The 15,417-nt window shown below is 45.3% G+C and overlaps 1 protein-coding gene across 2 annotated transcripts in view; it reads right to left on the reverse strand.

The window, feature by feature from the left end:
• LOC110515416 (A disintegrin and metalloproteinase with thrombospondin motifs 7) overlaps positions 1–15,417 on the reverse strand; it is a 177,938-nt gene that overhangs the window by 126,689 nt on the left and 35,832 nt on the right. For both annotated transcript variants that reach the window (XM_036964209.1, XM_036964210.1), the window contains one exon: positions 6,530–6,673. In XM_036964209.1, the coding sequence (XP_036820104.1) occupies positions 6,530–6,673 (144 nt within the window). The remainder of the gene's footprint in view (positions 1–6,529; positions 6,674–15,417) is intronic.

Here is a 15,417-nt window from a genome sequence, read left to right on the forward strand (position 1 = left end):
CCGGTCGACCAGACTCTTCCAGAGCTGCCAGTCGACCAGACTCTTCCAGATCTGCCCGTCGTCCAGACTCTTCCAGATCTGCCAGTCGTCCAGACTCTTCCAGATCTGCCAGTCGTCCAGACTCTTCCAGATCTGCCAATCGTCCAGACTCTTCCAGATCTGCCAGTCGTCCAGACTCTTCCAGATCTGCCAGTCGACCAGACTCTTCCAGATCTGCCAGTCGACCAGACTCTTCCAGATCTGCCCGTCGACCAGACTCTTCCAGATCTGCCCGTCGTCCAGACTCTTCCAGATCTGCCCGTCGTCCAGACTCTTCCAGATCTGCCCGTCGTCCAGACTCTTCCAGATCTGACAGTCGTCCAGACTCTTCCAGATCTGACAGTCGTCCAGACTCTTCCAGATCTGACAGTCGTCCAGACTCTTCCAGATCTGACAGTCGTCCAGACTCTTCCAGATCTGACAGTCGACCAGACTCTTCCAGATCTGCCAGTCGACCAGACTCTTCCAGATCTGCCAGTCGACCAGACTCTTCCAGATCTGCCAGTCGACCAGACTCTTCCAGATCTGCCAGTCGTCCAGACTCTCTCAGATCCGCCAGTCGTCCAGACTCTCCCAGATCCGCCAGTCGACCAGATTCTCCCAGATCCGCCAGTCGACCAGATTCTCCCAGATCCGCCAGTCGACCAGATTCTCCCAGATCCGCCAGTCAACCAGATTCTCCCAGATCCGCCAGTCGACCAGATTCTCCCAGATCCGCCAGTCGACCAGATTCTCCCAGATCCGCCAGTCGACCAGATTCTCCCAGATCCGCCAGTCGACCAGATTCTCCCAGATCCGCCAGTCGACCAGATTCTCCCAGATCCGCCAGTCGACCAGATTCTTCCAGATCCGCCAGTCGACCAGATTCTTCCAGATCCGCCAGTCGACCAGATTCTCCCAGATCCGCCAGTCGACCAGATTCTCCCAGATCCGCCAGTCGACCAGATTCTCCCAGATCCGCCAGTCGACCAGATTCTCCCAGATCCGCCAGTCGACCAGATTCTTCCAGATCTGCTAGTCGACCAGGATCTGCTGAAACCGCCAGCCAGCCAGGTTCTGGTAGTTTCTACTACCTGCCTGGGCTTCTTCTCAGTGCTGAGCTTCTTCTCAGTGCTGAGCTTCCTCTCAGTGCTGAGCTACCAATCTGTCCCGAGTTACCTCTGTCCCGAGCTGTCCCTCTGTCCCATGTTATCATTGTGGTAGGTAACCTATTTAGGGACGTTTAGGAGGGGGATTAAAACTGTCATGGAGTGGGGTCCACGTCCAGTGCCAGAGCCGCCACCGCGGACAGATGCCCACCCAGACCCTCCCCTATAGGTTCAGGTTTTGCGGCCGGAGTCCGCACCTTGGGGGGGGGGGTACTGTCACGCCCTGACCATAGTTTACTTTGTATTTTCTATGTTTTGATTGGTCAGGGTGTGATCTGAGTGGGTATTCTATGTTTCATGTCTTGTTTGTCTATTTCTATGTTCAGCCTGATATGGTTCTCAGTCAGAGGCAGGTGTTCGTCATTGTCTCTGATTGGGAACCATATTTAGGTAGCCTGGGTTTCACTGTGTGTTTGTGGGTGATTGTTCCTGTCCGTAGTGTTAGTTTGCACCAGTTTAGGCTGTTTCGGTTTTCATTACGTTTATTATTTTGCACTGTTTGTATTTAGATTCGTGTTACTATAGTCAATAAACATGGATCGTAATCTACACGCCGCATTTTGGTCCGACTCTCCTTCTCATCAAGAAAACCGTGACAAAAATATTATATTAAGTCTGTCTTAGCCTCAGAAAGCACAGCGTACAATCCTCCTGTGAAGCTGATGGAGCTTACAAGAGGTATTTCAATTGTGTTTCACGCTGCAAAAAAACCAAAAATAAAGCAGAAAGCATGAAAGCATGAAAAATAAAGCAGAAAGCATGAAAGCATGAAAAATAAAGCAGAAAGCATGAAAGCATGAAAAATAAAGCAGAAAGCATGAAAGCATGAAAAATAAAGCAGAAAGCATGAAAGCATGGAAAATAAAGCAGAAAGCATGTCTGTTGTAGTGTGACAAAGTATACATCTTTCAGTATGTTTGCATTAAGGGAAAGGGGGATACCTAGTCAGTTTTACAACTGAATGCATTCAACTAAAATGTGTCTTCTGCATTTAAACCAACTCCTCTGGATCAGAGAGGCGCCCGGGGAAGAGTGGGTTAACTGCCTTGCTCAAGGGCTGAACGACAGATTTTTACCTTGTCAGCTCTGGGATTTGATCCAGCAACCTTTCGGTTACTGGCACAACACTCCTACCCGACACAGTCATGTCCTAGAAAATAATATTCACACATAATGTGAGGTGAAAATTTCATCAGCACAGACCAATGACTGGAAAGGATGTATTCTGTATTGAAAGAGACCCTTCATCTTGGTTTACTTGAGGGCAATTAAAGATAAAGGATTTCTTTCAATACATCATACACCCTTTCCGGTCATAGGTCTGTGCTGATGAGATGTTAACCTCACATTATGTGTGAATGTTATTTTCAATATGGTGCTGTTATTTTCTGAATGAAAACATACTGAAATAATTATACTTCGTCACACCAAAACAACAAGTAGAGCAAGAAGTACAAATGTACAAACAAGTAGAAGGAAGAGTGCAAGCTAAACTTGTGACTGCCAACTCTCAAGTGATGGTTTGCCTGCATTAGATAAGGTAGGCTATAGCATGTAAATAGGTCATTTCAGCAAAGAAAAATACATTCTGAGTCATACATACAGCTTCACTCTGACAAAGAAACACAAACTAAAGAAAGACAGTCATTGTAGGCTTGCTGGTGCATGTCAGATGCACGCCAATTGATTTAATGTTTGTACGTACGGGTGCAACATTTTCCCGTGACTTTAAAGTCAAGTAAACAAAGCTAAAACATTAAACCATCGTCATACATTTTACCATACACTAATTTTCCTATTTGTAACCTTGATTCTTTACTTGATGCCATATTCACTCAGACAAAGAGAAAACAGGTGCAAGTTCTGTATTGGTGCAAACACTTCTCGTGTAAATCTGGACCATGTTTCCAGACATGCTCATTAGTTACCTTTTACACTGGTTTTCTTCCTTTCTTGCCGGTTGGTGCCAGTGCAGCGATCCAAACAATGTTATCAGAGCATTTTGGAGCAAGAGACTAACACTGTAGCAAGCCAATATATGAGAGCACATGCAACCAATCACATTTTAGGAAAAATGTGGGAGCAAATGCCGTCGTATTTTTTTAGCAGGCATGAAGATAAATCAATTAGTCAACCCAGGCCTAGATCCTGCCTAGGTCCACACAAACCCACACACACTTGGAGGCCCCAGGCAGGGGCCAGTCTGAGGCACCCCTCTCCTCACATTTTGTATGGAATGTATAGTGAAGACATCATTTAACTGTCAAATGCATTACCTTTTAATGTGCCATGAACACAACCATGATGTTTTCATCTGATTGTCAAACAAATTCATTTAAAAAAGTAGGTTACCTTCACATGTTCATCCAAAATCATTCCAGCATCTGAAGAGTGCACTGTGCACCCGCCAACTTTCCTTCAATTCGCAAGTGGCTGAAACTCTCTCACTGGAGAAAGAATCTGAGCGAGCGAAATAGCTCCCCTCTGTCTTACTACATGTAGCCCATGTATCTGATGCAGTCTGGCCAAAAAAAGTATGACAAGCCATAATCTTTTGTCCTGACAGCATCAGCTACAGCGCATTCTGAAAGTATTCAGAGCTGGCCGCCCAGCCAAATTGAGCAGTCGGGGGAGAAGGGCCGTGGTCAGAGAGATGACAAAGAACCTGGTGGTCACTCTGACAGAGCTCCAGAGTTCCAACCATCTCTGCAACACTCCATCAATCTGGCCTTTATGGTCGAGTGGTCAGACAGAAGCCAGTCCACAGTAAAAAGGCACGACAGCCAACTTGGAGTTTGCCAAAAGGCACCTAAAGGACTCTCAGACCATGAGAAACAAGATTCTCTGGTCTGATGAAACCAATATTGAACTCTTTGGCCTGAATGCCAACTGTCACATCTGGAAGACACCTGGCACCATCCCTACTGTGAAACATGGTGGTGGCAGCATCATGCTGTGGGGATGTTCTTTAGTGGCAGGGACTGGGAGACTAGTCAGGATCGAGGGAAAGATGAACAGAGCAAAGTACAGAGAGATCCTTGATGAAAACCTGCTCAGGACCTCAGATTGTCTTTTTGGAAGGTGAACCTTCGCCCCAAAGACCCTAAGCACACAGCCAAGACAATGCAGGAGTGGCTTTGGGACAAGTCTCTGAATGTCCTTGAGTGGCCCAGCCAGAGCCCGGACTGAAAATAGCTGTGCAGCAACGCTCCCCATCCAACCTGACAGAGCTTGAGAGGATCCGCAGAGAAGAATGAGGGTTCCATATGGTGCCGCTAGCTAGCTAGGGTTCTAGCTAGCGTTCTATTTGGTGCCGCTAGCTAGGGTTCTATTTGGCGCCGCTAGCTAGGGTTCTATTTGGACCCGCTAGCTAGGGTTCTATTTGGCGCTGCTAGCTAGGGTTCTATTTGGCGCTGCTTGCTAGGGTTCTATATGGCGCTGCTAACTAGGGTTCTATATGGCGCTGCTAGCTAGGGTTCCATATGACGCTGCTAGCTACGGTTCCATATGACGCTGCTAGCTAGGGTTCCATATGACGCTGCTAGCTAGGGTTCCAATGGCGCTGCTAACTAGGGTTCCATATGGTGCTGCTAGCTAGGGTTCCATATGGCGCTGCTAGCTAGGGTTCCAAATGACGCTGCTAGCTAGGGTTCCAAATGACGCTGCTAGCTACGGTTCCATATGACGCTGCTAGCTAGGGTTCCAATGGCGCTGCTAGCTAGGATTCCAAATGACGCTGCTAGCTAGGGTTCTATTTGGCGCTGCTAACTAGGGTTCTATATGGTGCTGCTAGCTAGGGTTCCATATCACGCTGCTAGCTAGTGTTTCATATGGCGCTGCTAGCTAGGGTTCCATATGACGCTGCTAGCTACGGTTCCATATGACGCTGCTAGCTAGGGTTCCATATGACGCTGCTAGCTAGGGTTCCAATGGCGCTGCTAGCTAGGGTTCCAAATGACGCTGCTAGCTAGGGTTCCAAATGACGCTGCTAGCTAGGGTTCCATATGACGCTGCTAGCTAGGGTTCCAATGGCGCTGCTAGCTAGGATTCCAAATGACGCTGCTAGCTAGGGTTCTATTTGGCACTGCTAGCTAGGGTTCTATTTGGCGTTGCCAGCTAGGGTTCTATATGGCGTTGCCAACTAGGGTTCTATATGGTGCTGCCAGCTAGGGTTCTATTTGGTGCTGCCAGCTAGGTTTCTATATGGCGTTGCCAACTAGGGTTCTATATGGCGCTGCTAGCTAGGGTTCTATTTGGCACTGCTATCTAGGGTTCTATATAAGAGGCATGCATCATCACTACAAGATACTATTGTGTCTGTCTAAGCCTCAGAAAGCGCAGCGCGTACTCTGTGAAGCTGATGGAGCTGACAAGAGGTATTTTTCACACTGCAAAATCACAAATAAAGCAGAAAGCATGTCTGTTGTAGTGTGACATCTTTCAGTATGTTTGCATTAAGACGGAGACACAGTCATGTCTTAGAAAATAACAAATAACATATTTTATGGACACAAACCTATGACCGGAAAGGGTGTATGATGTATTGAAATAGATCCTTTATATTGGTTTACTTAGGAACCAAACACGTCTCTGACGCTTGTCTCTGAGTCTCAGATAGATTGGATGGTAGTAAGCAGTGATGGAGGTTTTGTCTATTGATCTGTGACTGAAACATTCCATACCATCCACACTATCCACATACCATCCACATACAACCCTCTCTTATCCAGGCTATCTGGGTAGATGGTAGATTGAAACATTCTAAGTACCATCCACATACAACCCTCTCATATCCAGGCTATTTGGGTAGATGGTAGATTGAAAGTGGATACATCATTGGTGGAACTGCTCAATTTGAAAGCATCAAGCAACATGGAACAAAGAGACCATGGGACAATTAGAATGCACTCATAAATCAGTGCATATATCCGGTACATATTCCATTAGGTCCTTATTGGGGTGTAGTTGTATTATGGATTCAAGGGCCATCAGTGGCACAAATGATGAGTGGAATTGTAGAATAGGGAGTTAGAGACGGGAAAGAGACCGGTAAAGTGGTTTGAAGGGGATGAGGAGAGAAGAGCGAGAGAGAGAGAATAAAAGAGAGAAAGACAGATGGAGACGGAGAGAGAGGCAGAAAGAGAACAACAGATCATTTTCTCACTATGTTTGCATTCTGTTTTCCTTTGGGAACATTGCATTAAGCCTGATTGAGTGACACATTGCATGGTTATCTACATACTATCATTTGCATTATCATTACAAAGTGTGAGAGAGAAACAGGGAGAAACTTGGACAGAATGATGAGGTCATCAGTGTGGGACAATAGAATTAGAACTCACTCGAGGAAGCGGGTGATATACTGGCGGCTGCAGCGCGACCAGCTGGGGGTGGAGGTGCCATACAGGAGCTGTGGAGACATGATGAAAGGTCTTTTCCCAATCGGCTCACAGTCATTGCCGTTCCCATCATGCTGAATCCCAAAGCTGCGGCATAGAAGCACATCCCACAGAGAGAAGGGAGAGTGAGTGGGCCCTGCATGGACAATTTGACATGTATACAGATATATAGGAATATATAGACACACACACACACACACACACACACACACAACACAGTGAGTGGACAACTATACAATATAATATCCATTCTCAAATATACAGTATACACCGACTGGACAAAACATTAGGAACACCTAACTAATGGATTGAAGTGGATTTAACAGGTGATATCAATAAGGGATCCTGGATTCACCAGGTCAATCCGTCATGGAAAGAACAGGCATTCCTAATATTTTGTCCACTCAATATATATACACACACAGCTGATGCAGTGTATATTGAGAGGCCACTGCCTAGACAGGCTGCCTAGACACACACTTGAATTAGCACACGTATGAACGTACACATTCACACAGTAGAGAGAGACCAAAGAGACAGACATGTACTGTATACACATCAAATGCTGCCAGAGCCTGCCTTGGAAACCGCACAAAATCCTTTGACAAACATGTCTGGCAGCAGTCTTGGTGTCTTTGTAGTGGGTAGCATAGCCCGCTAAGCTAATGCAACACGTTGCTTTCATCAGTCGCCGGACTTCCAGATCTCACACAAGCGTTAACCAACCCAGTCCCATTTACCCCCTATGGCCACTGAGCGGAGTATTTAGAAACCAATCTGAATCCCACTAGGGGGCTTAGCAATATATGGCACCAACAACCAATATCACAGCTTCACTCTGTGATGGTCTAAAGACTCCAAGGCGAGGGCTGAAGCCTCAAAGACGAGGCAAACTCACTTTTAATTGTATTTACATACCCTGTTGTTGTATGTAGTAAAGGGCCCCTTTCCAACAAATGCCTAAGTCAGTACTGGTTCAGTTAGAGCTCTTTAAAAAAGAAAGTGGGACACGTATAGAGACATGCTATACATTGACTGGAGTTGACCTCAACTACTATCAAACTCTATTAGGTTTTGCATTCATACACAGCATTGATAAGGTCCACTCCCTTTGAATTAAGGCTTTGACATTGACACTGATGAAACCTGACGGGGTGAGACGTTTGTCCCTAACGGAATAAACAGACGTATCTTCAATCACCTTCATCCAAAAAGAGTGGACCTTAATTTTCTTATTGGGCATTTGGATCTACGCACCACATAGCGAATTCATTTAACTTGTGTGCTGCACGACTTGTCTTCTAACTTGCATCACAGTATTCCAATTCTACACTATACTTCTATTGCTTGTCAAAAGATATTTTAATACTATTTACTTCTGAACTATAACCATAAAACATTTGCATAACTTAACATTAGTTTGAATGAGTACCATAGGAATACAGCGGTAGATGTTAAAAGTGGTCCTGCTCCTTGGCCAATCAAGCTACAAGACTAACTTAACATTAGTTTGAATGAGTACCATAGGAATACAGAGGTAGATGTTAAAAGTGGTCCTGCTCCTTGGCCAATCAAGCTACAAGACCAACTTAACATATATGTTCAAGCTATTTTAACATAAAATTATTTCAAACCTTTATCAACTATAATTATATAAAATGTGCATACAGTCGTGGCCAAAAGTTGAGAATGACACAAAAATAAATTTTCACAAAGTCTGCTGCCTCAGTTTGTATGGTGGCAATTTGCATATACTCCAGAATGTTATGAAGTCATCAGATGAATTGCAATTAATTGCAAAGTCCATCTTTGCCATGCAAATGAACTGAATCCCCCTCCAAAATTCCACTGCACTTCAGCCCTGCCACAAAAGGACCAGCTGACATGTCAGTGATTCGCTCGTTAACACAGGTGTGAGTGTTGACGGGGACAAGGCTGGAGATCACGCTGTCATGTGGATTGAGTTCAAATAACAGACTGGAAGCTTCAAAAGGAGGGTGGTGCTTGGAATCATTGTCTTCCTCTGTCAACCATGGTTACCTGCAAGGTAACATGTGGAGTCATCATTGCTTTGCACAAAAAGGGCTCCACAGGCAAAGATATTGCTGCCAGTAAGATTGCACCTAAATCAACCATTTATCGGATCATCAAGGAGAGCGGTTGTTTGGGGCATCCGGAAAAAAGCTTGTCCGGAGAAGACAAGGTGAGCGCTACCATCAGTCCTACGTCATGCCAACAGTAAAGCATCCTGAGACCATTCATATATGGGGTTGCTTCTCAGCCAAGGGAGTGGGCTCACTCACAAATTTGCCTAAGAACACAGCCATGAATAAAGAATGGTACCAACACATCCTCCGAGAGCAACTTCTCCCAACCATCCAGGAACAGTTTGGTGACGAACAATGCCTTTTCCAGCATGATGGAGCACCTATAACTAAGTGGCTCAGGGAACAAACCATCGATATTTTGGGTCCATGGCCAGGAAACTCCCCAGAACTTAATCCCATTGAGAACTTGTGGTCAATCCTCAAGAGGCGGGTGGACAAAAACCCACAAATTCTGACAAACTCCAAGCATTGATTATGCAAGAATGGGCTGCCATCAGTCAGGATGTGACCCAGAAGTTAATTGACAGCATGCCAGGGCGGATTGCAGAGGTCTTGAAAAACAAGGGTCAACATTGCAAATATTGACTCTTTGCATCAACTTCATGTAATTGTCAATAAAAGCCTTTGACACTTATGAAATGCTTGTAATTATACTTCAGTATTCCATAGTAACATCTGACAAAAATATCTAGACACTGAAGCAGCAAACTTTGGAAATTAATATTTGTGTCATTCTCAAAACTTTTGGCCACGGCTTTACATTTGCATAAAATAACTCACCCCTCTACTGCTATTGACCCATAAAAACGCATTGAAAACAGATTCACTACATGCGTAAACAGATAGTCCTCAAATAAATATCAAAACGAAGTTTGTTCGAAGTGTGACATGAGAAAGATCAGGAAATTGTTTGTCACTAAAGCGTCTCCATATATACTGTACTTCCATTCATTTATTGTTGTCGGGTCTTGAGTCTTAGAGCAAAAACAACCCACATGTAAAAAGTTAAAAGTGAAAAGTTTGGACACACCTACTCATTTAAGAGTTTTTCTTTATTTTTACTATTTTCTACATTGTATAATAATAGGGAAGACATCAAAACACACATAGAATAATGTAGTTATTTCATAGTTTTGATGTCTTTAGTATTATTGTACAATGTAGAAAATAGTAAAAATAAAGAAAAACCCTTGAATGAGTAGGTGTGTCCAAACTTTTGACTGGAACTATACGTGTTGGTGAGAGTGTCACCTTTACACAGATGGGTCATATTAGTGTGTAGCCCCAACTATTGGGACGCTACAGACAGAAGTTGGCAGGTCGGTTGAACCGACTTCAGATGAGTCTTGTGTGGCCTGTGGTCGTCCTAGAGCAAAACAACCCACATGTACGTGTGAGTCTCATCTTTCCATTTTCAGTCTGACAAACACCGCTCTAGCTCTGTCACCTTTCACAGCAGATGGGATGTCTCCTGGTCTGATAAACACCGCTCTAGCTCTGTCACCTTTCACAGCAGATGGGATGTCTCCTGGTCTGATAAACACCGCTCTAGCTCTGTCACCTTTCACAGCAGATGGGATGTCTCCTGGTCTGATAAACACCGCTCTAGCTCTGTCACCTTTCACAGCAGATGGGATGTCTCCTGGTCTGATAAACACCGCTCTAGCTCTGTCACCTTTCACAGCAGATGGAATGTCTCTTGGTCTGATAAACACAGCTCTAGCTCTGTCACCTTTCACAGCAGATGGGATGTCTCCTGGTCTGATAAACACCGCTCTAGCTCTGTCACCTTTCACAGCAGATGTCTCCTGGTCTGATAAACACTGCTCTAGCTCTGTCACCTTTCACAGCAGATGCAGAAGTGTTACTTAAGTGGATGTGGTGGATTGAGACGCATCCAATGCAAAAACAACAACAGATCTCTAGCTGAAACTGACAGATGATTAAATGTGTTATATTATGCTAATTAGACTTCAGCAGGGGGAGAGGACAGCGACCTTATGGGGTTTAAATCATTCAAGAGACACCAAACCAACTTTCTCATGTTCAGGCTATCCTAAATTCCAATTCTTTAAAACGTTTATCAACTATAACGATATAAACGTACATTAATTAGCATAAAATAACCTACTGAGGGTAACTCTTTTAACCATTGAGGCTATCCTATCCTATCCCATCCCATCCTATCCTATCCTGTCCCGTCCCATCCCATCCCATCCCATCTTATCCTATCCTATCCTATCCTATCCCATCTTATCCTATCCTATCCTATCATATCCTGTCCTGTCCTGTCCCGTCCCGTCCCGTCCCGTCCCATCCCATCCCATCTTATCCTATCCTATCCTATCCTATCCTATCCTATCCCATCCCATCCCATCCTATCCCATCCCATCCCATCCCATCCCATCCTATCATATCCTATCCTATCCTATCCCATCCTATCCTATCCTATCTTATCCTATCCTATCCTATCCTATCCTGTCCTATCTTATCCTATCCTATCCTATCCTATCCCATCCTATCCTATCCCATCCCATCCCATCCTATCCTATCCTATCCCATCCTATCCCGTCCTATCCCATCCTATCCTATCCCATCATATCCCGTCCCGTCCCGTCCCATCCCATCCCATCCCATCCCATCCTATCCTATCCTATCCTATCCCATCCCATCCCATCCCATCCTATCCCGTCCTATCCTATCCTATCCCATCCTATCCCATCCTATCCTATCCTATCCCATCCTATCCTATCCCATCCCATCCCATCCTATCCCGTCCTATCCTATCCTATCCCATCCTATCCCATCCCATCCTATCCTATCATATCCCGTCCCGTCCCGTCCCATCTCATCCCATCCCATCCCATCCTATCCTATCCTATCCTATCCCATCCCATCCCATCCCATCCTATCCCGTCCTATCCTATCCCATCCTATCCCATCCTATCCTATCCTATCCTATCCCATCCTATCCTATCCCATCCCATCCCATCCTATCCTATCCTATCCCGTCCTATCCTATCCTATCCCATCCTATCCCATCCTATCCTATCCTATCCCATCCTAGCCTATCCCATCCCATCCCATCCTATCCCATCCCATCCTATCCTATCCTATCCTGTCCCGTCCCATCCTATCCTATCCCATCCTATCCCATCCCATCACATCCCATCCTATCCTATCCCGTCCTATCCTATCCTATCCCGTCCTATCCTATCCTATCCCATCCCATCCTATCCTATCCCATCCCATCCCATCCCATCCCATCCTATCCTATCCTGTCCCGTCCCGTCCCGTCCCGTCCCGTCCCGTCCCGTCCCGTCCCGTCCCGTCCCGTCACGTCCCGTCCCGTCCCGTCCCGTCCCGTCCCGTCCCGTCCCGTCCCGTCCCGTCCCGTCCCGTCCCGTCCCATCCCATCCCATCCCATCCCATCCCATCCCATCCCATCCCATCCCATCCCATCCCATCCCATCCCATCCCATCCCATCCCATCCCATCCCATCCCATCCCATCCTATCCTATCCTGTCCCGTCCCATCCCATCCCATCCCATCCCATCCCATCCCATCCTATCCTATCCTATCCCATCCCATCCCATCCCATCCCATCCCATCCCATCCTATCCTATCCTATCCTATCCCATCCTATCCTATCCCATCCTATCCTATCCTATCCCGTCCTATCCCATCCTATCCCATCCCATCCTGTCCTATCCCATCCCATCCCATCCCATCCTATCCTATCCCATCCTATCCCATCCTATCCTATCCTATCCCATCCTATCCCATCCCATCCCATCCCATCCCATCCTATCCTATCCTATCTTATCCTATCCTATCCTATCCTATCCTGTCCTATCTTATCCTATCCTATCCTATCCTATCCTATCCCATCCCATCCTATCCTATCCCATCCTATCCTATCCTATCCCATCCTATCCCATCCTATCCCATCCCATCCTATCCTATCCTATCCTATCCTATCCTATCCCATCCTATCCCATCCTATCCCATCCTATCCTATCCTATCCTATCCTATCCCGTCCCATCCTATCCTATCCCATCCTATCCCATCCCATCCTATCCTATCCCATCCTATCCCATCCTATCCCATCCCATCCTATCCCATCCTATCCCATCCCATCCTATCCCATCCCATCCCATCCCATCCCATCCTGTCCCGTCCTATCCTATCCTATCCCATCCCATCCCATCCCATCCCATCCTATCCTATCCTATCCTATCCCGTCCTATCCTATCCTATCCCATCCCATCCCATCCCATCCCATCCCATCCCATCCCATCCCATCCTATCCTATCCTATCCTATCCTATCCCGTCCTATCCTATCCTATCCCATCCCATCCCATCCCATCCCATCCCATCCCATCCCATCCCATCCCATTCCCATCCCATCCCATCCTATCCTATCCTATCCCATCCTATCCTATCCTATCCTATCAATCAATCCTTCACAAGCACAACACATTTTCTTTTTTTTAAACAGTTTTTCAAAATAAAGTACTTACAACCACATACCACAGTCAAAGTATCACCTAGCTATGTTAAGATGAATGCACAAATTATACGTCTGATAATGACTACAATGTAAAAAAAAATTGTAAATTGTATAATGTATTTGGCAAATGTGACAAATTAAATTTGGAACAAAGTTTCTTCTGGTTGTGATTTTTTTTCTCAACTGCTTTTTCTGCTCAATAAAAGCACATCCTCGAAATCACGCTCTCTTTCTCTCGCTCGCTCGCTCTCTCTCTCTCTCAAATCAAAATTGTATTAGTCCTGGATAATTTTGCTGTTAAAGACCACAATAGAGATTTGTTTGTTTGTGTTCTTGAGTGTACTGCCATTGCATTTGTGTGTGGCTGTATATGCTTTTAATTTTCAAAATACTTATTTGAGAGGGGGATAATTTCATAGACAGATTCTGTTATTATTCACAAATGTCAATGTCATTGTGCCCACATCAACAATGTGTTTGTATCAATGCATTGGTGTTTGGCTGTATGTGTTTTTGATTGTCTAATTAGTTTACTTCCAAAGCCATAATGTCTGCCTCAACAACAACAGACCATATTTCCAAAGCCATAGTGTCTGCCTCAACAACAACAGACCATGTTTCCAAAGCCATAGTGTCTGCCTCAACAACAACAGACCATGTTTCCAAAGCCATAGTGTCTGCCTCAACAACAACAGACCATGTTTCCAAAGCCATAGTGTCTGCCTCAACAACAACAGACCATGTTTCCAAAGCCATAATGTCTGCCTCAACAACAACAGACCATGTTTCCAAAGCCATAGTGTCTGCCTCAACAACAACAGACCATATTTCCAAAGCCATAGTGTCTGCCTCAACAACAACAGACCATGTTTCCAAAGCCATAGTGTCTGCCTCAACAACAACAGACCATGTTTCCAAAGCCATAGTGTCTGCCTCAACAACAACAGACCATATTTCCAAAGCCATAATGTCTGCCTCAACAACAACAGACCATGTTTCCAAAGCCATAGTGTCTGCCTCAACAACAACAGACCATGTTTCCAAAGCCATAGTGTCTGCCTCAACAACAACAGACCATGTTTCCAAAGCCATAGTGTCTGCCTCAACAACAACAGACCATATTTCCAAAGCCATAGTGTCTGCCTCAACAACAACAGACCATGTTTCCAAAGCCATAGTGTCTGCTTCAACAACAACAGACCATATTTCCAAAGCCATAGTGTCTGCCTCAACAACAACAGACCATATTTCCAAAGCCATAGTGTCTGCCTCAACAACAACAGACCATGTTTCCAAAGCCATAGTGTCTGCCTCAACAACAACAGACCATGTTTCCAAAGCCATAGTGTCTGCCTCAACAACAACATACCATGTTTCCAAAGCCATAGTGTCTGCCTCAACAACAACAGACCATGTTTCCAAAGCCATAGTGTCTGCCTCAACAACAACAGACCATATTTCCAAAGCCATAGTGTCTGCCTCAACAACAACAGACCATGTTTCCAAAGCCATAGTGTCTGCCTCAACAACAACAGACCATGTTTCCAAAGCCATAGTGTCTGCCTCAACAACAACAGACCATGTTTCCAAAGCCATAGTGTCTGCCTCAACAACAACAGACCATGTTTCCAAAGCCATAGTGTCTGCCTCAACAACAACAGACCATGTTTCCAAAGCCATAGTGTCTGCCTCAACAACAACAGACCATATTTCCAAAGCCATAGTGTCTGCCTCAACAACAACAGACCATGTTTCCAAAGCCATAGTGTCTGCCTCAACAACAACAGACCATGTTTCCAAAGCCATAGTGTCTGCCACAACAACAGACCATATTTCCAAAGCCATAATGTCTGCCTCAACAACAACAGACCATGTTTCCAAAGCCATAGTGTCTGCCTCAACAACAACAGACCATGTTTCCAAAGCCATAGTGTCTGCCTCAACAACAACAGACCATGTTTCCAAAGCCATAGTGTCTGCCTCAACAACAACAGACCATATTTCCAAAGCCATAGTGTCTGCCTCAACAACAACAGACCATGTTTCCAAAGCCATAGTGTCTGCTTCAACAACAACAGACCATATTTCCAAAGCCATAGTGTCTGCCTCAACAACAACAGACCATATTTCCAAAGCCATAGTGTCTGCCTCAACAACAACAGACCATGTTTCCAAAGCCATAGTGTCTGCCTCAACAACAACAGACC

This window comes from Oncorhynchus mykiss, chromosome 26, assembly GCF_013265735.2.
Source record: "Oncorhynchus mykiss isolate Arlee chromosome 26, USDA_OmykA_1.1, whole genome shotgun sequence".
Taxonomy (NCBI): Eukaryota; Metazoa; Chordata; class Actinopteri; order Salmoniformes; family Salmonidae; genus Oncorhynchus; species Oncorhynchus mykiss.